Genomic DNA, 27,525 nt, shown 5'->3' with positions numbered 1-27,525 from the left:
GTTCACATCTCTCATTTTCAACGTGAAGTTCCTATACTTCATATTGACACAGAGTACGATTTAATTGCTATAATTGTTAAGCAGGTGCCCATATGAAAACACTAGAATTTCTTCAACACTAAAAAAGCTGATAATGAAAACTGAAAATGACTATTCTCCTCCAGGAACAATGACATGAGACACAATATGGTTAATCGAGGAAACATGCCAATGCGTGCAGTAAGATTTTAATGTAATAGAATAAAAGGCAATAATGTTCCACGAGGATTGTACCTGCACTCTGCTGTGTTGAAGAGGAGATACCATTTAAAGCATCCTCATTTCAAGAGGAACATACTAGGAACTTCAGAGGTTTAAAACAAACAAAAACCCCCGAGGTTTTGCCAAAAAGCTAGTTTTTGCCTTTGAAAACAGGAAGGAAAAAAAAAATAACACAGAAGAAATACTAAATACTTACTGAGAAATTGTATTGGTATCTAGGTCAACACAGCTAACATCTGGTGGAGGGTCATAGAGGTCAAAGTATCTTGAATCAATTCCCACTATGAATGGGCATGGTGCACTTAACACATCTGCCAGTGCCAAGGGACAGAGAGGAATATATGGGCAAGGCCAGTGGAAGGGAAATATCATCTTTGAATATATGCAGAGACAAAAACATAGGTTAAACATGTACAATAACAGTCTATGCAAGTATAAACCACGCTTCACTAACTGCTAGCTCAAAATTATTTAACATGGCAGATTATTACTGCAAATCTAGCTGCAGATTATTAAATAAAAAAATGCACTCATTTCTCTAAAATTCAATCTGTTTAATTTGTAGGAAAAAAGCTCATCAGTATAATCAACTGTATATAGTAAAGGTAGCAAAACAATGCTTAGTGAAGACACACAGGAAAATAACATGCATTTAAAATTCTTCTTGCAAGAGACAATACAGTGCTATTTGGGAAAAATCAAGAACACATATTCAGTTCACCGTGATGACCAAACAACATGCTTATTTACAATATTTACACACGAAGAACCAAAAGCAGTTACTCTTTCTCTTCTGTCTTTGTGCGATATCATTAGCAACATGAATTTTTCTCTCTAATGATCTTTATTTTTATTCTTACTTTTAAGTAGCCTTTAAGCCTAACATACTCCTACTAATTTTAGATTTTATCTAAAAAAGATTCTTTATTCCACTTACAGGTGTATAATTAAAAGAACGTTACTTACAGAGACTAATGCCTCTGTCACACTAGTAAGGACAGAAGGTCGCAATGAATGGATGAGAATTTTATGCTCTGTCACAGCAAATACAAGTAGAGTTACTGCATTTTCAGGTCCTAAATTCTGAAGTAGTGTAGAAAACTTGCCCCCGCTGTTAGAGAATATAAACACACTGGTGAGCTACAAGGCACCATAAAAAGACAGAAATGTTCAATAACAAAATAGAAAACAAGGCATTAGAGTAGGGTTTTATGAACTTAAATTTGCAAATCTTTCTTTTAAAGACAGTTGTAAGGCAGACTACTTGGTACGCATCACTGTTTAGTGAAGAATGGTTACTCCCCAATAGTAACCATGACTTCTTGAGACTCTTCAATCAGTCTAGACTATTTTCAGGACACATGCATGATAATTTTTTCTATTTGGGAAGCAACTTACAGGGAGACAATATGCATTTCTTTAATTGTTCTCCTACACAGAGACACGGAAGTGGAGACAGGCACAGAACTCCTTCGATTACCTTGCAATACAAAAGCTGCACTATCTTGGGAGCCCATGTACCAACTCTTAGAAAGGGGATCTAACACACTATATTCTGCCTCAAGAACCACTAAAATTATTCAAAAAAATACAGACATTGTTCATTAAGTATGTATCCTTGTCAGAGTGCAGGTCTAAATCACATAAATAAACTACAAAAGGCACCGGACAAGGTGGGTTAATTTGCACAATTATAACTCAAAGTACCAAGTCTTTTCTGCAATGTAAATCAAACAGAAGATACTGCCACTTGCCTCAGTGGAAGGGGTGATGACACAGGTTGGCTAAGAATCAGGCTGTCATGTGGCGATAACTGGAAAAAGATTTTAAAATACATTCTTTTTATTCTGAGCTTTGGAAATATTTACTAGAAATTACAATTTCCATAACAAAGAGCACCTAAAAATAAACTAAGCCGAACCTTATACAGTGTATTTGTATAGTAGTGTAAGAAGTGGCGCACAATGCTATGCATCAGTATCTTTTAGCAAAAACCAGGCAAAGCATGCTCTTCCTTTCCTAGTCAGAACAGAATACATTAAATTCCTCCTTATGAATATGCAAACTAGCTAATACTGCAAAAAAATGAATATATTAACTGCTCAAAAATGAAGCCTTCTGTATTTTAAGGGAAGTGAAGACCCATAGTTCACGCACAATTCATACGTCCCAGGGTGGTATTTTTTTTGGATTTACGGGGAAAGAGATGGATAAAATGCATGAAGAGGAGAGAAGGCAGATCATAATGTAAAGTAATACTTTCTTCGGAAGACATGAGAATTAGGCTCTTAGCTGGTAGAAACAGCTCAGCTCAGCTTTGATAGAATCGTTAAAATTTGCATTGGTTGAAGATCCAAGACAGAGATCTTATTAATTCACATTTCTTTCTTACAGTGATAAGACATCAAGAGAAATCATTCATATACTCAGCATAAACAGGAGGGTTCAAATGAGTACAAGAACAGAGATACACAATCAATTTATCAAAGCTCAACTGCCATTTTCAGCCATAGTAAACCCAAAACAACGAGATACCGGTTAGCTTAATCCTCCCTGCTAAGTGCTCATGCATTTTCTGTCTATTGTATAAAAGCACACATACAAGCAGCAGTAGTAATTCAGTAAGTCACAATAACTTTTACAACTAAGCTGCAAGTTCAGACAACTTTTAGTAACATTTCATTTTTGAGTATGTTTCATCTTAGACCCCAGTGCAGATGACCAGCCAACAGAAGTCAGAAGATCAGATGAATTAGTAGCACAAATGCTGAAGCACTAAGTCACCTACCACTGTTCCTGGACAGACACACAAAACACACGCCATTAACAAGCGTCTGTGCAGTACTGCTTCCTTCCATATTTCATATAACAGCTTTTGAAGGCTGATGCTACATTTCGCTTCAATGACAAATGAGGAAGGCCACGCCACTCTACATGCTAGATTTGTCTTCAAGTAAGTCACCTTGTGACAACAACCACCATTAGTCTGTTCAGTGAAAGAATTCAAAGACCTCATTTTTTCAGCCTGAGGTAACCTTCATAAACCTCCCCTTCTCAGAAGGGAGCATTGGCCTAATGTCCTATGACTTATGTTTCAGCAAAAGCAGATAAACAAAATCAAGCATCTATTCCAAGTGCATGTTCCCCTTAGGCAGAAGGGGCACTTACTGTCCCCATTCCTCAGAGGGAGAAACATATTACTCAATGTACTCTTGGACATCTGCAGGTTGTGAATACATCATTAGAACGAGGAACAGATGAGTAATAAGGGGATGTAGGACATGGAGAACAGCGTCCAGCAGATTTCAAATCAGAAACAACCTATCAAGAATGGCAGCTGGAAATTGGCAATCGGGAACATTCCATTACGAATGGCTATAATTTCTTCGAAACTTAAGTCAGACACATGCCATGTTCTCTCTCACTCGTAACAGATGCTAAGAAGGACCTAAGACTGGGTTACACGTCCAGACTGGCATTCATCCAGGTACTAAAATATATCTGGTCTCATTTTCAGGAAGCATATAGGCACCTATGAGATTCTACAGCAACATATATTCAGAAGGATTTATGATACTAATTATTTAGCAAAAGACTACCATGTTTTAAATTAACAAGCTTCAGAAAGAAATTACTATTTCTTCATGAAATGGAATCCTAAAAGCTTGTAATTGTCAAGAATACAGGCATTTCCCACACTATTTTTGGGAAAACATCTTACATACAGTCACCTGTGATTTTATTCAGTGCAGTATCAAACACAACTCGGAAGTCCCTGAAAGCAGGTGGAAGTACTTATTTGTAGACCTCAACTACCACTGCCTACTTTAAAAGCAGTGCGTTCTCCGAAGCTGTACTAACTTGACACATACAGTATTTTGAAAATAAGGTGTAACAGACATAATTGTACATCACTTACAACTAGGTTTCTCAGATTTTGTTCCGGGATATACACCTGTGTATACTTTGACAGAATTCCCTAAAAGTTCACACTAAAAAAATTAAATGTTTTTCTCTAAACTCGCATCTCTGTAAATGTGTCGAGTGTTCCCCAGCACAAATATTTTATTGAAGGTGAATAAAAAAAAAAACCCAAGATGTAAAAATACTAGGTTTTAAACTGAACCTTAAAATCGTAAGAGTGACAGAAGTGTCAGACACAGTTTCAGTTTAACTGTTCTCCAACCCCTTTTCAGTAACAGTAATAAATGTCACTTCTTTAGAATATCCAAGTACACTAAGGAGGATCTTGAATATTCAATACATTCTATAGAGACATAGCCCAAGATTATATTTACTCTGAAATACTTCACTAGCATAAGGGCTACTACATTGAGACTGAAAACTGCACAGGGCTCTCCATATTTTATTTCATACAAGTAGTAACAGAGAGTAACATCATTTTGTAACAACTTGCTCAAAACCACAGGACTGGTAGAATAACTACAGCCAGAAGAGAGCTGTCTTTTCTCAGCAATAAAGTTTTAACATGCCTCTACCCATTTTGTGTCTTAGGAGGAAAAAAAAAAAAAAAAGATTTAATAACACTTCACTTAAGAAGTCTTTGAGATAGGGATTTCCTCTCTCCTACCAGCAGTGACATGGGTGAAATTTCATAAATAACAGGTAACCTAATTCTAGCAATTATACCATTTCACTCACACACAGTAAAATATGCTAGGTCTTGCAGGTAGGAGAGAATAAGGGTCGTATTTGAGAAAGTGTGCCTCTGTTGAATGTGCACGGCTCCTGCAGTTTTCAGTAAGAGCTATCCATTATGTAGAGGACAGCATGAAGCCCTTTGTGGAAACAGGTAATCATGAATCACATCTGTTTTTAATTTTATTTATTTATTTTACACTCAGCCTTCACACAGTAGCAAGAAAACAGTTCAAAAGTTAATGCAAAAAATCAAGCCAGATGCTGAGTTTGCGAAGTTTTTTCATTAATTTCCATATACTCTGGAAAAAAAAATAAAATTAAGTTCTAATCTCACTAAACAGTATCTTGTAATATCTCATCAAAGTCCGTAACTAAACTGGAAACAGAATAGTGAGAAATCTGTAAAAATTAAGTGTATGAATTTAGGGGAAAAAATCTTGAATAAAAAAAAGAATTGAACATAAAAATTATGTTTTCCATTTATTAACCTTTTCAACAGTTGTTTTGTCTTCGCTTAAGACATAGCTATTAAGAAGAAATTTACACTTACCTGAACTAGAATTCTTGGCCTCTGAGGGGATGGAAAAGGAACTTTATGCATGAAATGGGAAATGTGTCTAGAGGAAAAGAAAAATATTGATTTAGTAGAAGTTATAAGCTTAAACTGCTTCACCTCAAGACGAAATTATTGCCAGTAAGAGAAATTATTATATAAAAATGGCACATTCTTATTCAGAAGACAGCAAAAAAAAACCCAGCCCCCAAGTTCTACAGAGATAGTCTGACCTTGAAAACCTATTTTTCTACTAGAGACAACCAGGCCAGATTATCTTTCAGACTACAAGCTTGGTTTGTGAGACTGAAAAAGTACAAGGAGCTTTTTTTAAAGAAAAAATTAGAATTTGTAAAGTAGAAATACTGATGTTTGAGTATCACAATACCTTTTTATACTCATGCTTCTGAGACTGGCTTGAAATAGCGCTATATCTCAGAGACTAGCACTGGCTATTTGCAAAAAAAAAAAAATATTCACAGCTGAGTACCAAGGAGAGTCATTAAGTTCATCCATTTTCTTCACTTCCATATACAAAATATTATGTAAGACTTATGATGAAAAAAAGTGTTAAAAGTTTTTTTTCATATACTGCAAACACAGAAAAACGTTTTTTAAATTTGAAGGAGTTCCCAGGTTTTTTTATATTCATAAATTGCTATATTTATAATTTGATTAAACTTACAAAAGTTCTAAAAGTGTAGGAGTTCTACACAATACACACTTTCACATTAAAAGAAACCACATGCAACCAGTAGAAACTCAGGAAGAAACAGGTAATCCATCATAAACTGCACATTACAGCACATACTTTACTGTGATTTCTGCAACTCTTACCATTATTATAACGCTGACAACAAACCAAATTTTGAAGACATTCAGAGAAACCCACAAATAAGCATTGGCTTATATAGAAGACTTACATGGTTCTGAATCAAAGCTATCTATTTCAGACATGTATTTCAATGGAGCTGTATATTATGCCATTAGATGTATGCAAAAACCCCTCATTTTTCTGTGTTTTTAATTTTGTGTACTTGTGCTAGGCTTAACTTTTTGTTGCAGTTCCATAATCACGTAACTGGCATTAACCAGAACTACTGGCAGAAGAAGCAGTCTTGTGCCTCCTCTTCATCACTCCTCAATTGCCCTCCCTTGTGTCAGCACCAATGTCCTCACAGCCACATGGCAAAGGAGAACAGGAAAGGAATCAGGCTGACAATGGATTTGGGGTTTTGTCTTTTTTAATCGGTATATGAAGATGGTGGCAGAAATAAGGAGCACACAGCAAACAAACATACACACAAACATACAGCAAAACAAAGGCCTGCCACTTGCAGAAGCAGGGCTGACTGAAAATGTTCAAATACACATGTATGGCACAGACAACCTTCATCATCATTAAAATAGCCAAAGAAACTAGGCTAGATGCTATATTAATTTCATGCTAATTTCAGTGTAGCTATATTTAAGTTATCCACAGGAAATTGACCAGTTTATGAATCAGCGAAATCAGAATATGCAAATGAATCTGTAAAATTAAAAATATTTAAAAATTTATCACATTTACTTCTCATTTTATTCATTCACAATACTCAAAAACCAAAATAGTTCTCAGCTTAAAAAAAAATAAAAGTCTTTTCATTATTGGAAGTTTACATGATCAGAATTTTAAAAGAAGTTTAGTAGATACAAAGTGGAATAATGAAGTGGATAAACAATAACAAAAAATGCTTAATCCACAAAGTCAAAGTCTCACAAAAGTTAATACTGAAGTTTAATCAGAAAAAAGACTGATGTGTAAGAAAACAAAAAAGCAAATACTGCATTTGAAATCTGATGCATTAAAAAATTATGTTAACCTAGAAATGTTAAACAGTATTACATATCAATTACAGATATGAACCACTCCTTGGATATTAGGATTTCCTCTGCATTTTAAAATGTGAAATCCTTTATCTAAGAAGGAAATTAAGTTTATTTATCACAAATAGAGGAGGATTACTAATGCAAAAGTTAAATCTGCTTTATTATCTCTCATTACCCAACAAATAGGCATTTGAAAAAACGCAAAACTAGGTATTTTGTTCTCCTAACTTAATGTATGCAACATTAAGAAAGGATTTATAATCTTGCTTCTCCTAATCGCTATGCTAAAGGGTGCAAAGCTAATTAAAAATGGCTTCCAGAGATACCTGTGCAGGCACTTAAATCACAAATAAAAATCTAGGCTTTTTGAGGAAGTATGTAAAGACACATTTAATCAATGGTAAAAAGTGCTTAATCTAGTGTAACCGTTATATTTAATGTTTGATGACTAAAGTCAAAAGGATATTATAGGAAACTTAGAAGTAAAAAAAGAGCTCTCATCAAGTGAAATTACTGTAATGAATTTTTTAAATTACTTACTTCTCAATGGGTAGGACATGTGGACCAGAAATGGAGTAACGATAGAGAAAGGTAAGAAACTTCTTGAAAGCATCAAAGAAAGGCCAGTGAGAGAGGAGACAGATGCATTTATTTGTTTGAACTGTTCTGCATGTGTCTGACTTTCCCTCAACAGCAGCTGCTAATCCCAGTTGAGATCTTTGTTTCTCTGTGAGATTCTCTTCAGGATACAGTTCATAAAACTGAATAGCAGCACCATATACCTGCAAACAACATAGTTGATTTGAAGTCAATAAATCTGTCTCAATCTTAAAACCAATCTAACAAACCCCAAACATGCAAGGAAAATCAAGTCTATGTGAAAATCCAACTGTTTATTACTTGGAACTCTTAATACCATATGAGAAAGTAATTTATGAAACGAGTAAAGTGAGAGAAAAATAATGATTATACAGAGAACAACTACAGCCAACAGCTCTTAAAATTGCTGTTAAAGCCATTTTAGGAATTCTTTATAAGCAACTCCGAGCAGTATTCCTCTGACATCCAATTTACTTTTTAGAACAAGTAAATACATGCCAGGTTGCTTCCATGCTTGCAATAAAAATAGTAACTTGTATGTATATGCAGTCAGAATTTTTACAGCTCTGTAGTTTCAAAGGCTAACATGACTGGAAAGCAAAGGAGTCCAGGTTCACATCATCAACAGTCCAGCAGTGAAAGAAATGCAAGTCACTCTTTGAAGTAGCCTTTGAATTAAGTCCAAATAAATAGATTCAAGTTTGCCTGTGAAAACATGCATTATCATCATCCTGAAAGGATAAACAGCCAAATATTTAACTTAAATTATTAATAATGATTTTTTTTTTAAGCTTTCAAAATACCTTTTCTGCAGAAGCTCCAGTTAGTACAAATGTAGAAAAAACTGGGAGAGGGTATTTACTGTTAGATGGCCAACATTCAATCGTTGCACCCATAGGTAGACAAAAAAGAGGCACGGATTCTGGTAATGGGAATGATTCATAATCTTCTTCAGGATATCTGCATATTAAACCTATAAAGGCAATTTGTAAAGAGGCTGTTACGTAAGGAATAGCAGAAACATATTTGTAATAGATCATTCTGTAAAAACATGCCCAGAAAAATAATATATGACTATACACTAACTTCAGAAGATGAGTAAAGGAAAGTTGTAAATAATCTGGTATAGCAAACAGCCTGGAAGGGGCAGCACGCTTCCAAGGCCTAAGGAGAAATCACCTGACTAAAACATTGCACTGAAGTCCTACTTACCGTTCTAGGAACTATTCATAACCGATTTATCTTTTTCAGTTTGCAGGTTGTATGCATCTCAGCTATTACTATAATAGTTCACATTCATCACTAGTCTGAGTGAAGATTTAAAATTTAGTTAAAAAAAATGGTAACCTGAAGAATCAAGAAACAAGACTGATGTTTTCAATTATGAAAGCAATTAATTCTTGCCAAAAGTCTCCTCAAAAATCTGAAATATTAGATATTATTTTTTTAACATCAATAGAATCAAACCAATTAATTACACCAATACACCTCAGCAGAAGATTCAGCTAATGTGCTATCACACTAATGTGTTTAGACTTAATTTTAAACATAGCCATAAACCATGAAGTCCTGAAGCCAAGGCTCTTAACAGACAGGTCTTGAATTACATCATACAGCTGTAGTAATCTATCCTTGCTCACTGCCAACCCAGGGGACTCCAAACTAAGAATGAATATTGCGTGAAGGGATTTAGGATTTCTCTGCATTAGAGAATACAATCACTAGACATTCTTTTCTAATATACAGTGAAATATTAATAAGCAATAAAAACTGGTAATCAAGAAGGGCAGTGGGTTTTTTCCTCCCCAAGAAGCAAAATTTTGGGCAAGATACTACCAGATGTGGAGCCTTTTAAAATTTTTATTTATTTACAAATTTATTTTCCACCTTTTAGTTAGTCCTAAACTACTATTGTTTGCAAGGAGCAGCATCTCAAAGGGATATAAGTGCATTAAAGCTTAAGTCTGAATCATGCTCATGACTCGCATGCAAACAAAATCATGGGTTTAAAAATAAAGAAAATGCAACACATTGCATCAGAGCCATAGCAAATCTAATTCTGTCTTATAAATAAAACAACAAAATAACAATGACACACGATCCAAAAATACTTAAAGAGCCCAACGCCACTGATGTTCAGGGCAGCATGGAAGTCTGCAGTATTCTTCAAAATGTTTCTTAAATAAAGTGATCATGAAAATGCATTAAATAATATTTGTGATGTTGTCTCTGCATATATATATACACGTACCCTTAAGACACAGTTATCAGCAAAAAAAACAGAGGTGGGAGACACACAAGCTTGTAGAAACTTAACAAAACATAATGAACTTCCAATTAAATGCAATACTTAAAACAAAAGGGTCATGATACATAATTCTAAGGCTCATTTTAGGACATTATTTTAAAAGAATTCTTCAGGGAAAGATTCCTTTTTGGATAATACCAAGACAGTGTCTTGTCAAATAGTTCTTTGATGAAAAATGTAGTACATTACAAACAAGCCTGTACATCCTGAATTGAAGATAAAAAAATGCTAAATAGTAGTTACATACCAGCTTTATATGATATGGTGTTGGTTTTTGCCACAGACTTTTTATAACATAAATATACTGCTGAGCCCCACTGTAAAACAAAAAAAATTACTGCATTACGTGATGAAGTATAACAAAAGGATGTAACAGAAAAGAGTGGAGGAAAGCCTCCTCTTCCTTGTTTACAAAGGACCATAATTTATATGCAAAAATATAGAACATTAAGATACGGGAATTCAGGGCTTGCTACACTATCCTTTCTGACAATGGCCACAAACAGATGCGTTAGCTCTGAGCTAACCAACCCATGGCAGGCGTCAGCCTGACCTCTAAGCCATAACTGGTTTACAGACTGAAGCATGAGATCTATAAATTCCTCTCCAAAACATTTGTTATTGCAAGTACAGAATTTTAAGCACAATTGTCATCCATATAAATATTTAAACCTTCATCCATTTTGTTAAACTTCGGCTTAAATGTGTATATAGACATACACGCACATTTTTACATATACACACAGAGCACAACATTTCTCTTTTAACTACATTTGCTTATTACTTTAAATTAATACTTAACAATTTTCTTTTGTGCCTGCATTTTGATTGTAATTGTTCTAGTCTTTAAACCCAATTCCTTATGCTATCTGTGATTTCATAGTCTGTCAAACACTGCAGCATAACATCATAGTTTTTGCAGCTTCTAAACAACAATTTCCTTTCTGGTACTGTAAATGTTTCTAAATATTTTTGAAGTTCTCAATTTCTGGACATGAGAATAAAGAACATGGAAAGCCACAGAATGGAAAAAAACAGCACTCTTTAAGGGCACACAAAAGCTTCTGTAGATGGGAGAATGATATAACAACTTCCATAAGACAGCACTCCCATAACTCAGTTAATACAGGGCCTGGTAGAACTGAAAAATCCACTCGTTAGTGTCTACAGGCATTTATTTAAAAACGTGTACAGATCAATTTCCATGATCTTTTTTGCATGACGCTACTCATATATGCAGCCAGCATCCTTATCAGCATGCTAACTTTTGAGGGCCTTATGAAAGCCAGCATATAGGCCTGCAGATACAACTAGGAGACACTTAAATACTACGTTCTGCAACACAAAGTGCTGTGACACCTGTGTATTTTAGCAGGTCTAGCTTTGGAACCATATTAAGCATTTAAACAGGCTTACAGTGAACAGCATCCAATGGTGTGCACATGCAGCTTTCTTCAGAGAACAAGTTTGTGAAACTACTGAGGAGAATGACACTTACAAAGTAGCACTGTAAGTAATGAGAGAGTTTAAAACCAAAATAGAAGGCGGTTGTTCGATATAGTATTCCCATCACAACAGTAAAATCAGTGTCAGAAACAGCCAAGTCTGTAAAACCTCTAGTTATACACATGGTGACACAACAAGTACTAAGGACTAATCCAAAGCTGCTGAAGTCAGCATTTCTAAGTCAGCACTAAAAAGAATATTTGCTCCAAGACTTCCAAAAAGAATTTGTTCCAAGCAGAAGCAAAGAGCTACAATCCTCCAATACTTCCAAGACTCGATTTATCTTTGGAGAGCGCTTATCAAAATTTTTCACTAGGTACTCTGAGAACTGTAACAAATACTCCACAAACATTACACCACTGAATATCAAGTGTTCAAAATCCAGATTTTCAATCTTACCATACTATTATTAAGATTCTTGTCGACCTTGCAGAATGTATGTGGAGGGGTTTCTCCTTTACTTGGTATGATTATACATATATCCGTAACAGCCAACGTGTTTTGTGTCATGTTTTCGGATGCTCTTCGGTAAGTGATGTACACTCTTTGTGATGAGGCACTGCCACTAATATTAGCAGGCCGACCATATGGAGTAGTTTGAATTATTTCACAGCCTTGCTTTACTCTTTCTTTCCCATCATATAAAACCCTAGTTAAAATGGGATGAACAAAAGTCAGAAGGCACATAATTTTTTTTCAACACTTTGAATACTAATACTATACTAAGAATTATACTAATACTATACTAAGAATTATAACTGAATAGTACTAGTTTAACAGCAGCTCTTGTCTCATCTCTGAACACAATGTTTTTACTGTCAAGTTCAGGTCACATTATATCAAACTGCATTATAACAGAAAAGCTTCATGATGAAACTATACTAGTTTTCCCTCACACATAAATGCTTTTAAGTGTCTTGTATACGGCAAATAGCGTTAATTTCAATTCTATTACAGATTCATTGCCTGATCCTAAGAATGCCATACAACTCACCTCTTTTCAATCTGTATTAAATAGGTTAAGCATCTCATCTCAATCAAAATATATACACTGAAAATTATAAATGCCTTTGAAAACTCCAAATGCAAAGGATTACAGTTGTCACTAAAATCCATTCAGCATGCATTTTTCCTACCATACTGGGTTACAGTATGCTCAAGTCAACAAATATCTTCCTGGTCAGAGTTTTGCCTCGTATTTAAAAAGTATGATACTCAAATAAACCTGATTTATTTGCTCACTAGTCAAATAAAACTGCCAAAGTCAGGTACTGGAACAGAAAGTCACTCACCCCAGATCAGTAAGTGGGGGCTTATCCCTTCCTCGGCGATAACAAAGATATATTTGTGGTCCCACAAGACTGCCATTATTGAGATCTGCAGACAGTCCCGAGGGAGTAACATCTATGCATTTATATCCCTGGGGAACTTCCTCCCCCAGGGATTTATTAATTACTGTTACATCTGTAATAGGTTCTTTTGGTTTAGCGATTTTATGGCAAGCATCATTGAAGTGGATTTCTTCCTCTAGTGGTTTTGAAATATCTGTTAATCCTGCGACAACAAAGTAGTCAGCAACACGAGCCCCTTTGTCTTCCATCTTCCATTACAAGACGTTGTAACTGGCAAGAAAGAAAAACATATAATTTCCTTCAAAAAATAGTGATAAGGTATCAGAAATAATAAAGTTATATTTATTTTTAAAACCGGAAAATTTGCAATAATATAAATGAAAACACAATAGAAGAATACAAAAAAAGAGAGAGACACAACACGAAGCTTAATTTAACCTAAATTCAGTTATTTCAAAAACATCTGGAATATGTTATTCAATCAGCAGTATATGAGAGTAGTAACTACAAACTCAAACTTCTTCGAGTGATATAGCCAAAGACACACAGATTCAACCATTGCATATGCCTATTATTTCATTGTACATCTGGCTTCAGCAAATCCAGAACAGGCTAGCAACAAATGCACAGAGAGATAAAGAAGTTTCATAAAGCATCTTTAAACTCTAACACAAGACCAAACGCTAACATCTTTTAGCTAACACGACTTCAGTTCTAAATATTTTGTAACATTAACAATTCTCTGTGAAACTTAATTATGGTATACCACATTTTGTCATGAACACTTCCTGTCTTTATCAGCCAACACTCACTTTAAACCTATGGATAAGCTGTAATAGTTTTTTTAAAGCTACAATACGCTGAGCGAGCACTTGCTTATAAATTAAAAAAAAAAATACCCCAAACTTAAAAAAAAAAAAAGTATCAGAGCATAAGCAGTTGCTTTTAAAAAGTTGTATCATTTGAAAATGCAGAAAGAAAAAAATGAATACCCCATAATATAAATCAAAAAAGAGCTACGGTCAAAGACTGCTCAGAAGACAGAGGGGGAGATGTATCTATATACACGCACACACCCCAAAACATTCCTCAAGAACTGCTGAGGAAGAAAGGGCTGGCTAATTAAAAGCTACCAACCGAGCAATTTAAACTCAGTGCTTACCCACCATGAGCTCTGGTGAACAAGAAGTCTTCCATTAAAAGACTTGCAAAAAGGTGGACTGAAGCTAGCTAGGTCTTGCACTGCTGTGGATGAAAAACGCTTTAACCACAGGCTCAGTACAAAGCAGCAGAAACACTAAAAAAATGTCTCTAACCAAACTAAACTTTGCCTTAAGAATTCTGAGTTAGAAAAATATTAATTTTTATTTTGTTCTATTCCTTTTCTCATGAGCATTATTTCACAAAACTACACCGATTTCTGGAGTGCTTCGCAATGCTTTTTAAGTTAAAAAGAAAACAGTATTTTAGCGATCAAAAAATTATACAAACTACAATTGTTAAAACTGCAAGTAAGCCTTATAGCTTCAGTGTATTAGCAGTACACTATTCCAGCTTAATTAGCCAAGACAACATTACAAATAAATATAAAGATATATATACATTACTCTGAAGAATCATAGCTATGTCACAATTTCAGCCTCACTATTAATTATTTCATATTAAGTTTATACCAAAAATTCTTAAATTCAAACATCCATTTATTCCCAAAAGCACTTTCAAGAAAAACTGGGACAAGCTCTCCTCATTTAGAGCCAGTTAAAATTAGAATCCCCTACACACAAACACCTGCTATCACACAAATTTGCTTCCTAAGGTTATAGCAAGTAACAGGCAAGTCAGCAAGACTTTCATAATTTAATGCAGCTTTTACAGAAGGGCAGGGGGGGGGGATAAAGCGCAGCTGATGATGCATCATCCCTTCAGATCTTTGCATTCTGACACAAAGGCTTGCAGCTAAAAATGGGATAAAACACAGAAGATACCAAAACAAATCAGCGGTATTTTATTCAAGCTGACTTAGACTTTACTAGAGCTACTCAAATTTTCAACATCTGTTTACTGTGAGAGCAGATTTATGCAAACTTTATGGTAACAGACCCCACAAAGAAGGTATATAATGTGAGCTAAGTCAGTGACAAATAATCATTCTGTGAAACATAAACTGACAAATTTGAATAATTTCTGTAGCAGCTCTTACCATTATGGTATTCCAAAGCATATTGTAATTATATACATCACATAGTACTGCAAGTCAACTTCCAGGAAAAAAAAAACAACAAACAAAACCACAATAGAAATAAAGTCACACTGCACAAGTGTTGCTTGAAGCAGTGGGTCCCAGGTGAAATTCAACAACTTTAATGGAGCAACACTGAGAAACAGCTACTATTGCTTCCCTACACTTCAGTCACCTGGGGACAAAAGGCTGCACTTTGAAGGCAATGCCATGGGATCATAAACATAACCTTTTAGAAGTCCCTGGAAACAAGTGGAATATATGGTCTTTGAGCCACGTCATGACTACCATTTTTAATGAACTGCATATAATGAATACCACTATAAATGAAACATTATAAACATCAATAAGAAACAAAATATCCCTGCAAATAGCAAACTGACTTGTAAGAACATATTAAAAAACACACACAGACTTTGCAGATCATGACTATGTAAAAGTGGGAGAAAAGTGGTGGTTTTGCCATTTCTAAAAAGATGGGAACAGGGAACCAATCAGATAATACTGCCACAGAGCCACAAACTATTAGCTTGATTACTTTGCTGAAAGACAAAGGGTAAACTCAGTTTCATTGTTTACGCAATTTTTTAATATCATCATATTTCTTCACAGGAAACATTTAGGAAATACTGATTAATAATTTTCGCACTCTGTTGTAACTCATAGGTGCTGGCATTTTAGCAACCGTGTAAAAGAGATTAATCTGAAAAATTAGCTTTGTGATCTAACACTATAGATCTATTGCTAGTATTAAGAGATATAATCTGCTGCAAAGTGCAAAACAATCTGCTGTTACAGAAAAGATGATCAGGAGTTTTACAGGAGTTCCACATGGCTCACTCTTTTGTGATAAAATATCAGTGGGACTTAGATCTAACCCTAAAGTCAGAAAGCAGAGCACATAAGCTAACTAATTTTGTTTCTAACAAAGTTTTTCTAGTTTGCTATAAGCTCTCATATAGAAAGCAAACAAAAATTGAAAGGCATGATTTCATATCACCTTGCATATTTTCAGATAAAACAACTAAATCTGTGCCCAAGCTTTTTGAACAGACCACATTTTTAATTCAAATACTAGAAGAGGGAAGTATGTATCAGCTTTCCCCTCCATCACATGACCAGAACTAATGCAGATGTGCCATATATTCCATCTGTGCAGCATCAACAAATGTGACGCTTCATGAAGTAGAGTTTACTATAGATGCACTATACCATTTCCAAGGAAATAAATACTGACATAATCCATACAACCAGCTCCTACCCACAGACACTTGTAGAGGTAACTCTTAAGTGGGCAGCAGACCAGAAGAACTGCTCTAGCAGTGCCAGCTTCTTTCCAGGAGCCAGCTTTCCCAGATAGCAAAAAGGGTTTACTTGTATGCTTTTGCAAGTGCAAAAGACACATGACTTGTGAAAGACAGCAGTAAGGACCATCTGATTCCATTAGAACAGTTTCGACAGTCCACCTGTGGCAGACACAAATATAAGAACTGCCTTGTAATCTTGTAATGTTCCTTGTCTTCATTCCCATTCCTTCCTGCATTTTCCTTTGAGATTATTAAATCACTTATTAATTTGAGTTCTTTATTAGGTCCATTTGCTGTCTAAAGCATGTGACATTTTACTTTGTTAGCCTGACTCCAAAGAGACGTTCCATTTGTAAACAAGGAACGAATGTCTCCTAATATAGGTTGGAAACCTGTGCAGGGCTCCACAACACACCTTTTTTAAAAGAGTTCAAAGCTTTATTAAAAATGTTTTGGTTTTTTTTTTTTTAAAGCATTCATCATATAATCATGTTCCAAGAACTTCCTTCCTTTAAGGCACACATAGATTAGATGAACAGACAAATCAGTGACCAATTTTTAAAAGTTGCTAATTAAGTTCTAACAGCCCCTAGCATTTCAGTCTCATACGTGTACTGCTGCATTATTCTGCTGAAGTATGCTGCCAACACACAGAAATGTGGTGGCTAGTCATGCAAGAGCAAAATGAAGTTCACTGGATCAGTCAGTCATGCTATGGCTACTCAGAACCATTTCTCAGCCATGACACTGCACAAGAGCTCAACATCTAGAGAATGTGTGAATAACTGCAGTTACCCAGCGAAAAAACTTTCACCCCATCCCGTACTTCCAAAGTTGCCTGGCAAAAGTGGCAGAGAAGCCTTTTTTCCCCCCAGTATTTTCTTCATAGCAAACAAGCAATCCTGGAAACAAAGCAGAAGCACCTCAAATATCACAGGAATTCTCTCAAGTCAGAACACAAGCCTTTTGAAAATTCTACCAATGCGTTCCCTACCTTTTCATCAGGGCATTGCTTCTACACTTTGCCTCTCTTGCTGTCAGGCAGGCTTTAACATAGACTTCTTGTTAAAGTTTCATTCCCTATACAAACAGTAAAAACAAAAATTACACAGTGTACACATTTGTTGAAACTTACACTTACTGCACACTCCACTGCACCAGTCACATTAAATGAACACTGTGAACTGCTGTAGGACTCACTTTCTAAGGCAAGGTTACATGTCACTTACCTATTAGAAAAGTATATGAAACCAGATTTTTAAACTTACAAAACAAAATACAAAGTTTTATGCTGCATCAATACTTGAAGAACGTAAATAACATTTAATGCTTAAAAAAAAAGGCACAAAATAAACCAAAGAACAGTTGAGCCAGCCACTTCAAATTATTTCAACTCTTCTACTATTTTCTGATGATAAAGACCTTCCATGCCGATTCACAGGTGTTAGCCAGCTATGAAAGTGCTCTTTTTGCTCAACAACCTTTTGTCATTGTTTGGGCTGGGCTGGCCACTAAAATGAACAACATCTTTCTGCAAGATTCTGATATTTAAGCAGATCCCTGTTATTCCACTAAACAGCAATACACATGAACTTTTCCATCTAACCGCCTTATTCCAATTCCCTATTCTTGCCATTGACTGTCACAACTCACTGTTTTTCTTTGGATATGGTAAACACCAGTACGACCACTTTTAAACATTGGTATGACCACAGACAGCTTGAGCTTGTGCTTTACACTGAGGCATGGGCAAGCCAGGCAGCCTGTGCTACTGTTAAGCATTTTGAAGCAACAGCTTTCCACCATGGGATTGAGGAGAATACCTCACTGGAGACAATCTCAGACTTCAGTCTCCCAGAATGACTCATTAGCATCAGCAAGACTGTAGTCAAAAATAAACTTTGCCTAAACAAGGCTTCTATTTGCCAAGACTTGGAGAATACCCTTAGAAGACTACTGTGAGAAGACTTCAGAAAACAAAGCGTAACAAGCAAGGCTGGGAACAAACACCTCTCAGAGGGGTTTATGCAAACCATGAAAGATTTGCTTCCATTCGTGAAGTAAAAAATTGGGGGGGAAAAAACCCTACAGTAGATTATCAGAATTATATTTTTGGGAGCACAGAGTTTAAGGTTCTGTTCATAACCCCAAAGTACAAGGCAACTTATTTCAGATTGCGCAGAAGCAATCAGCACTGTTAGTTCATTACTCCTACAGCAAGGAGCGGGGAGGCAACAGCCTAGAAGGCAAACCCAGCCCCTGGTGCAAGTCCTTCTAATCCATACAGCACTATGGACTACTACTAGTTACAGTCAGTTACTCCCCATTTTTTTTTTTTTTTTTTACACATGACTACAAAGGAAGAGAACATGCGGCAGTAGCACTACATATTTTTGTCTAATGACCTAATCTGCAATATAAAGTTTCCAAGAGTGTCACAAATTAGAATTTTAGGGATCACCTGCAGACCTCAAGCACAGCTGCAAAAAGTCTAAGAAATAAGCTGCATTAACACATGAATTATGCTTCAAAAAACCATCTTTCCTATTCAACTATCTGTAAAGCCAATGAGGGGAGTTAAAGAAAAGAAAAATATACTTTTAAGCATCACAAGGAACACAGCAAGAACTACTGCCAGAGTACTCACAGCTCTATTTTGTAGTACTTGCAGCTTGTAGAATGTATTTACAACTAGTTTACAGTCCTCCATCTATCAAGTAAAAGATCCACTTGTTCAAGAAACAAGGTGCAAAGGACCTACACTATTACACCAATACAACCAGGACTTCCTGTAGCATTTTTATTTTTCAGTAGGACATTGCCAATACTTTTTTTCCCCCTTCACATTCCCTACTACTACAGTTAAACAAATGACAGCAGCAGAGAAAGTTACTAACAAACAGGGTTAAACTGATCAATGGCATTACTTTTTAGACCCTATTGCATACATCTGCATTCAATGATGTTAGACAACACAGTAATTAACAAGAAGCCACTCGCCTCCACTAAGTTCCCTTTGGTGCTGCATCAATAGTAAGTGCTAAAAAACATACCGGTACATTAAAAAAAAAAAACCAAACCAGAAAAAAACCAACATTGCTCTACGCCTACACCCGTGGGCCAGAATTGCTATGATGTTTTTTGCAGGCCCATTCACAATCATCTGTATCAACTCATGGTTAACATACTCTGATCCAAACAGCCAAGGAGATAATCAAGAGAGCTCAGAACACTTGGCAACAAAGGATCTCGAAGAGGTGCCTGGGGAACAAAAGTGCTGGATAAGAGCACAGGGACAGAACAGAACACTACAAGTTTGGGAGCAGAAAATAGAAGTGCAGGCCAAGAGCTGACGGACAGGCAGATTTGTTCAGCAATGCCTAGGAAGAGAGAGAAATTAGGGTTAAATTCAAAGGCTAATCTAGATTCAGTGGGATCACTGCAGTCAGTCAGCAAGAACTAGCCATGTAGAGTATCAGAGCTTAGAGGAGGAAGCAGAATAACTGGCAGAGAGATGGCAGGAAGGAACAGACTTCACCTTGGAGAGATCAGGCTTTTTCTACATCTTCTATACTCTCCACCATCACCCACCAAGTCTTCCACTTGTCTGTTCTTCATTGCTGTTTTTAGCCTCAATAAAATCAAACTATTTACTAAGAGGGTCTAAGAAGGCACAGGCTGTGTTCATTACAGATCTGCCACAGCAAAATCCCACTCTACTCAAACCTGACTGCAAAAATTCAAGAAAGTGATGTTGAACTGTCCCATGAGAGTCATGACAGAGACAAATCATAACAAGGCTGGTTTTAAAACTTGCACTTTTTTTCTAGATTACACTATCTATGGCTAAAAAGCACAACCAAAGAATGGAAACAATTTCTGAAGTACAACCGTGTTTGTAGGGAGAGATGCAGAAAACAATTCACAGCAAGTGAGGGGGAGTGAAGCCAAGGTAAGCACTATAAAATGTAAATATTACTTCATCCAAAACACAGTTCAGGAGGGCAGCTAGTCCATGTTTTTTTGTACAACTATTTATACAACTTTTTAAAAGTAGAAGTCCCCCAAACAGAATGTTTTGTTTTTCTTGGCACAGTAGATAAAGGCAAATGAAAGCAGCAAGTCTTGCAATACTAAGCTTCAAACCCAGAATCTGTCACTGAAAATGCCAAAGTGCATCAACAGAATGCAACAGTGACAGAAGTGGCCTGCTTTCACCCAGGCATGTTTGGATTCACCTGCCACCCAGAGTTCAGTTTTGAAGCCATTATCTACCCCAAAAAAATTCTTTAATTCATGGCATGGTGGGGGAAAAAAACAGGTGGGAGTTGTTTCTAACATTTTTGCTACATTTTAAAATACACTGTGACTTAGAACATTTGACATTCTATTTTCTCTGGCCAGAAAAAATGTCCTATAAAGTAAGAAAACTGGACCCAGCCACACTGCAAATTATAGACACCGAGTGGATGACACGCATAGACTGCAACTGAGGAGCTGTAACTGCCATTTGCAGATGACCTACCCCACATGGGAAAGGTTTAATGGTGAGATAACACTGACTAATACCACCCTCATCTAGTAAATCTCTACATCCAGTTAGCAAAGCAGTCATCTTCTACCCCACAGAAAAGTAAGTGCTAATGTACTGCTACCAGTTCAGCTACAAATATATCTACCAAAACACCCATATCACTGTGACAGTTTCCTAGCTAGGTAAGGTAGCAAAGCAATATAAAGCAACATCAGGGTAGTGCTGCCTCCCAACAATCCCAGCTAATTAGCTGTAGTGCAATGATATACTAATGTAACTATTGCTTCAGGATTCTAAAACTAGCTCAAAATACCTTTTGGTAACAGAGCAGACAGACTTTAAAACCCCTTCCCCACCTTTCGGGCCAAAATTATTAAGTAACGACACCCTTAAAAGAAAGGCTGAAGTGTACTAAGTCAGGGACAGTCACCTTTTGTGCTAAATATTATGAGAACAGTACTCACAGCAAGGTTTGTCCCTGGCGCTCTATATAATGAATTCTTCACTGTCCTGAATAGCAGTTCAGAATACAAGGTAACTACGAAGTTTTATAATTTATTAGAACACTGCTCCTGTATCAGGATTTAACTGACAAGCACTGTGCTGATCCTGATTACTTTTGCACTTGCAGGATCTGAACAGCATTGCCTCTTTCACTGTAATTTTATTGTCAAAATATCATGCAGACAAACTTGCTGACATACAGAAGCTACCGGAGCTGGACCAGATCCTGGTCTCAATTGCAGAACTGAGAATAATTCCTTAAGCCCACATGTTTCTTCTGAAGCTCAAGATAAAACCAAAACTCAAGTCCAGCCCACAGTCCCCTTCTCTTTGTTTGCGTGACGCTTGTATACAAAAAAAGTGGGGGTTTCCTCTTGGGACTTTTTCATTTGCATATACGTACATACAACCTGTAGGTACATACAGTACATACAACACACTATCTGTCCACTTTTATTTCAGATGGCTAAATAGAAATAATTTGATTAAGTAGTATCAATTATTTTTTCTGACACAAAATAAAAAAGTCAAATCTTAAAGTAAAAATTAAATAGCGAAGCTGTAATTGGCTAGCTTACTTCTAACACTCCTCCTTACTCTTCGCACTCTATTTTTATACCATAGTTCCTTCTTCTTTCACCTCCCCAAACTATTGTTTACTATCATTTCACTCCATTTCAGCCTCTACAGTAACCCTGTATCTAATACATGAAAGTACACTTTGAAAAGGTAAAAATATGCCATTTAAAAGAGTACGGCAAACACTTTCTGAAGCCTTTCTTTTCCACTTCACAATTTCCTCCTGGTACTGCTTCTGAGCTCTTTAGGGAACTGTCAATGACTATTTCTGCATCATAGACTGCTACAGATCAAACCTCTTAGCATCACTGCCTCACAGAGCCTTCACTGAACGTTTGGATTTTTGACCCTATAGGCCGAGGCGGGCAGTTTATAAGCAGACATACATCAGCAGAGTATTTCCAGGTCAGTCATAGACCCAGCTTCCAGACTAGGCATAGACTAAGCCTGAACCAAAAGACAGCAGAAAACATCTAAGGCTTATTATGCAATACAGCAAAGAACCTCGGTCACTTTAAGTAATTACTTGGTCAGTCCCACTGTTAAAAATAGCTGGTTTTAAACAGTTGAACAGTGGTTATGCATTCACCGTTTATACATATTCGTTTCCTACCTGTTAGCTATCCTCAATTAAAGCAAGGCATAACTGGATTTAGCTTGCAGAGGATTTGCAAGGATTTGCTGCTCTTAGTATGGCATAAAATTTCTATCACGATTTGTGCCGGCAGTAGCAAATATTATTTATATACAGAATTGATATGTAAGGGAACAGACACAGGGCCTTTTCTGTACTCTTGCCCAAGACCACCCAGCAAGGCTACAGCACAAAGATGAGGGACAAGTACAACTCAGCCCTCTAAACCACACCTCTCTCCTTGCTTTTTGTGCAAGCTCAACCTAAACTTTCTTCAAAACTGCTAAATCTTTACAGGGTTTGGTTTTGGTGGAGAAATGGGAAGGGGGGGGGGGGCTGGTTGGTTTGGGTTTTGTTTCAGTTTGTTGTTGTTGGGGTGTTTTTTTTGAGTCAGCATAGGAAAAAAATACGAAATTTCAGTACATGACAGAGAAACCTGATTTAACTACTGTCTCTTTAATAAACAAGAGAATCATACTGGAAATACACCAATCCACATTAATTGCATAATGTTTTGTTAAGGCACTTAAATAGAAATTATTTTGGTATCTTTATCTTTTCCCCCTTTTATACTGTAATACTTTTAGGAAGTATTACAGGTCTTTCCAGGAAACTTCAGCACAACTACCTTAAATTCACAGCTACAGATGTATCAAAATCTGAGCTACTGGAACCCTCTGTCAGACAACAAGATACTTGGAAATCACCAATACCTCAAACATTATGTTTGAGCAAGGTTACATCAACCTTTTTTCTTTTTTTTTTTTTTAATCCAATATCAATTGTGCAATGTTTTAACGTTCAGCTTTTTGGTTACGCCAACACCATATTTAAAAACTACGGTCAAAGTTGAGTAAAGGACAATGAACGGAAAGCAGACTTCCTACAAGTCTTCATGTAAGGAGATATTTAAGATTGAGAAAAGTTTTGACTCAGTAGCTATTGTACTATTCCCTTTCCACAACCTGCTGGTGTTTGATCATGAGTGCAACTGTTTCTACTGCCACTGTTATAAAAAGCATTTCCATCTACTATGACTTGCAAAACTCCAGCTCAGTTGCTAGGGAGTATGATGGAAATCTAAAAGGGATGTTGAATATTTAAGTGATGCTGCAAATTTCTTTCTGCAGTTTTAAAATCTCAAGATTAACAAATCCCATTATCATTATTCAGCTTGGTCTAGATATTTCCTCCCTTACTGAAGAGTCAAAAGACAGTTTTCTCTAGCTACCACACACTACTGGAGGAACTTACCTAGAAATTAATAAACCCTTCAATGCAAAATCCTGTAGATTAAAAATTGCCATGCTGGATTCTAAACAGCAGCACCCACAATTCCTTCATAAAAGTGGCACAGAACAGTAGCATTAGTTAGACATCTTCCAGAGACAACCTCGTTCTCTCTAGTGTAGTTAACACAACACTAGCTGGGCTCTACTCTCCACCTTGCTACTTTCCCTTTCAAGCACATATCTTAAACAGGAACAGGTTATTTACATTGTTCCTAATGCTTGACCTGAACCAGCAACACTCACCTGAGCCCTATAGTATGTGCCAGGCTATGTCAATGTTTATGCTTTTACTAATCAATAATTAACTCTGGCTACGTAACTACAAAATGGCTAATATTGCCATTAAAGCATATAGAAATTCCATTAAGCACCATATCGGTGTTGTATCCAAGTAAAGCATATAGAACAAGCCATTCACCAGAAATGTGGACCTGCAACCACACTGCTACAAAAAGTATGAACACTCATGTGTATGAACATCCTTAATACTGGAAAAACATTTCCAAGTAAGCCTGTATTTTTAAAAATGGTCCTAGTGCCTTTTGGCTTACTGCTTACAGAAACAGATCTTATCTTTTGTGCTAGTTTCTACTAAATTCATTCTTTAGAAGAGGCCATTGGGTAAAGCCTGTTCCAAGGAGCATAAGTTGCTCATAAAGTTGAGGAAAGTACTTCATCCCAGCTGGACCCTAATGTTTCTAGAATAAGGAAAACATGTACATCACACAAGCTCTTAAGGCTGTAGAGAAGCTTAATCTTTTTTGTTCTGTCTTTAAGGCTCTGCGCAATTTTCACCTTCCCCAAAAGCTAACCAAAAAAAAATCTCTAATGCTCTATTTTTGATAATTAAACAATTTCAATGCCAAGTCACAACCACCCCTAGAAAACTTAGCTTAATTTACCAGAGACTTAGTTCCACTTTAACATTCATTTTAAACATGCTTACAGACTCCTCAATACTTTAAAAGCAAGACTGTGTTTCACCAATACTCTAGATATATCAATTTTTAAAAGAGAAAAGAGAAAGGGGAGACTCTTACAAAGTAAGACTTGTATGCTAGACACACAAACCAGAAATAATCCATTTATTGCCCCTTGACCTTCCTTGGCTAGGCTAACTCAATTAGTTTTCTTAAACTACCACAGATACTTGCCAAGATTAAATATTTGTGTTTAATCATTCAGAAAGTGAAAGATTATTTACGGAAATGTTACAGTTTTTACGGAAACCTCTAGTTGAGCAACAGTTCCAGAAAAAATTGTGAAATGAAGTAAAAACCTGTCCACAACACCATGCTTCTACTCAGGTAATTCAAAAAAATTAAACTCCAGAACTAAGTGCCAAGTCAAGACATCATTTTTAGCAAATCAACATTCTCAGAGGCAGCATATTTTTAAATGCAGCCCGTTTGAAATTATTCCAAAATAACAACCATCGCTAGGAAGTTATTAAACATTATCACCCCCTGGCCAGCAACTTATGCTACATGCAGACATCATGACGGAACAAAGATAAAAATATCAGAACTAATTTTTACCACCGTGCCGCACTAATCCAGGTGTACAGTAACCCGGGCGGTGGGAGCCAAGGGGAAAGTCGTAATAAAAAATACGCATGCACAAGGCTGAGCGCTACCTGTGCGACTCCAGCTGACGCAGCGCACGGCGGCATGGAAAATATCGCACCTTTATCTGGGGAACGCGCGCACACACGCACCTCGGCCGGTTTCTCTCCCAGCCCGCTCCCGCCCGGCCTTTCTAACATGGCAGGTCAGCGGGGAGAGCTCGGCCGAGGCGCGGGCAGCTCTCCGCCCTGAGGGGCCGGGGGTGCGCTCCTCCGGCCCGGCCCGGCCCGGCCCGGCCCCGGCCGTGGCGGGGGGCTGGCCGGAAGCGGGGAAAAGGAGAAAGTTTCCCCCACCGCCACCCCACCGCGGCCCAGCGGAAAGTTACCATCCCCGCCGGGCTCCCCTCAGCCCCTCGCCCGGCCTCCCGCCGAGCCCCCGCCCGCTGCCGACAGCCCAGCGCGCCGCGGGCGGGCGCCTCTTCCCCGCCGGCCCAGGATCGCGATAGCGCCCCTTCCCCGCGATATCCCCTCGGAAAATCTCTCTCCACCCCCCACCCCCCCCCGCCGCCCCGACACTGTAGTGACAGCCCGGCGCGCTCCCCCGCTGCCCTCACCTCAGGCGGGGGCCGCGCTCCCCGGGGCAGGGGGAACGGCCGCCGACGCCTCCTGCCCCCGGCGCCGAGGAGCGGGAGGGTGAAGGGGGGGGGTAGGGGAAGGGGGAAAAGCGCGCTCGGTCCCCGCGCCCTTATCTCATCCTAGCGGAGCCCGACTCGCCTTCGCCACCTCCCCGCCGTGTGGGCGTCTCAGGCGGGATCCCCCCTCCCCTCCGCGCCGCCTCCTCTCGCCGCCATCTTGGCTGTCATGGGGAGGGAGGGGGGAGGAGGGGGGGAAGAAGAGGCGGGGGAAGGCGGGCGCCGACTCGTGATCGCGGCGGGAGGGCGCTCGCCGGGTCCTGCGCCTGAGGCGGGCCCGCCGCCATCGCGCTACCTAACGGCCCTGAGCGGCCGCCCCGGCGCCCAGGTCGCCGCTGAGGACTCCTTCTGACGGGGCGGGCCCGGCGGCTGGGGGCTTCGGTCCGGCGGTCCCCGCCTCCCCCCTTTTCCCCTCAGGGAGCGGTGGGGCGCCAGCGGCTGTGAACCCTGAGGGGGGAGCGGGACGCCCTCAGCGAAAACCCCTCAGCACAGCCTAAAACACGACAAGCGGACCACGGGCTCGACTCTACTTCTCCCCCCTACACCGGCAGCACCTTAAATTTAAACAGAAATTAATCTCCGGCCCAAATCTGCCAGTCTTTCGCTCACCTGCGGCGCCCGTCGGCAGGACCCGGAGGAGGTGCCGGCTGTCTGGAAATCAAGGGGAGAGAAAACGAGGGATTTTCTGCAGGCTTGATGTACCCGCACCGGGTGGTTGCATCCGAGGCTAGCAAAGAACCCGAGACAAAAATAATCTTTTAAGAGCGTGCGGCTGAGATTAGTGCAGCATGTCAAGATGTTGCTGAGCACAACAAAACGAGTCCTCCTGCTCCTACCGATACGCAGAAATATGACTTTTCTGGCACTTTGTGTACAGCAACCACGGCTTTCAAGATTTTATACCAGTGTGCTATTTTTGAAGTGATGTTTAGGGATAGGCTCCAACCATACAATTTTGGCTTTGAATTCAAGCTTGCCTCAGTTCCGGACGTTTGGCTCGAGGGTTTAGATGTGGCTGGTTATAAAAACAGAAAATGCACACAAAAGTTCTGAATTCAGACTGTAAATG

General features: G+C 38.1%; 1 protein-coding gene across 7 annotated transcripts in view; it reads right to left on the bottom strand.

The window, feature by feature from the left end:
* Nucleotides 1-26,628, bottom strand: part of DENND4A (DENN domain containing 4A) — a 55,270-nt gene extending 28,642 nt beyond the window's left edge. For 3 of the 7 annotated variants that reach the window (XM_054214443.1, XM_054214444.1, XM_054214446.1), the window contains exons 1-10: nucleotides 17,652-17,737; nucleotides 13,052-13,381; nucleotides 12,159-12,408; nucleotides 10,501-10,570; nucleotides 8,749-8,918; nucleotides 7,886-8,127; nucleotides 5,474-5,540; nucleotides 2,016-2,074; nucleotides 1,228-1,372; nucleotides 458-633 (exon numbers count right to left, since the gene is read on the bottom strand). In XM_054214443.1, coding sequence (XP_054070418.1) covers nucleotides 458-633; nucleotides 1,228-1,372; nucleotides 2,016-2,074; nucleotides 5,474-5,540; nucleotides 7,886-8,127; nucleotides 8,749-8,918; nucleotides 10,501-10,570; nucleotides 12,159-12,408; nucleotides 13,052-13,359 — 1,487 coding nt within the window. In that variant the 5' untranslated portion in view covers nucleotides 13,360-13,381; nucleotides 17,652-17,737. Of the gene's footprint in view, nucleotides 1-457; nucleotides 634-1,227; nucleotides 1,373-2,015; nucleotides 2,075-5,473; nucleotides 5,541-7,885; nucleotides 8,128-8,748; nucleotides 8,919-10,500; nucleotides 10,571-12,158; nucleotides 12,409-13,051; nucleotides 13,382-14,277; nucleotides 14,299-17,651; nucleotides 17,738-26,378 lie in introns of those variants that run through there. The other 4 variants (XM_054214440.1, XM_054214441.1, XM_054214442.1 and 1 more) reach the window with 4 other exon arrangements.
* Nucleotides 26,629-27,525: the final 897 nt, after the last annotated feature.

This window comes from Rissa tridactyla, chromosome 9 (assembly GCF_028500815.1).
Source record: "Rissa tridactyla isolate bRisTri1 chromosome 9, bRisTri1.patW.cur.20221130, whole genome shotgun sequence".
NCBI lineage: Eukaryota > Metazoa > Chordata > Aves > Charadriiformes > Laridae > Rissa > Rissa tridactyla.
The sequence above is the reverse complement of the archived record's forward strand: the minus strand, read 5'-3'. Positions and strand labels throughout refer to the sequence as shown.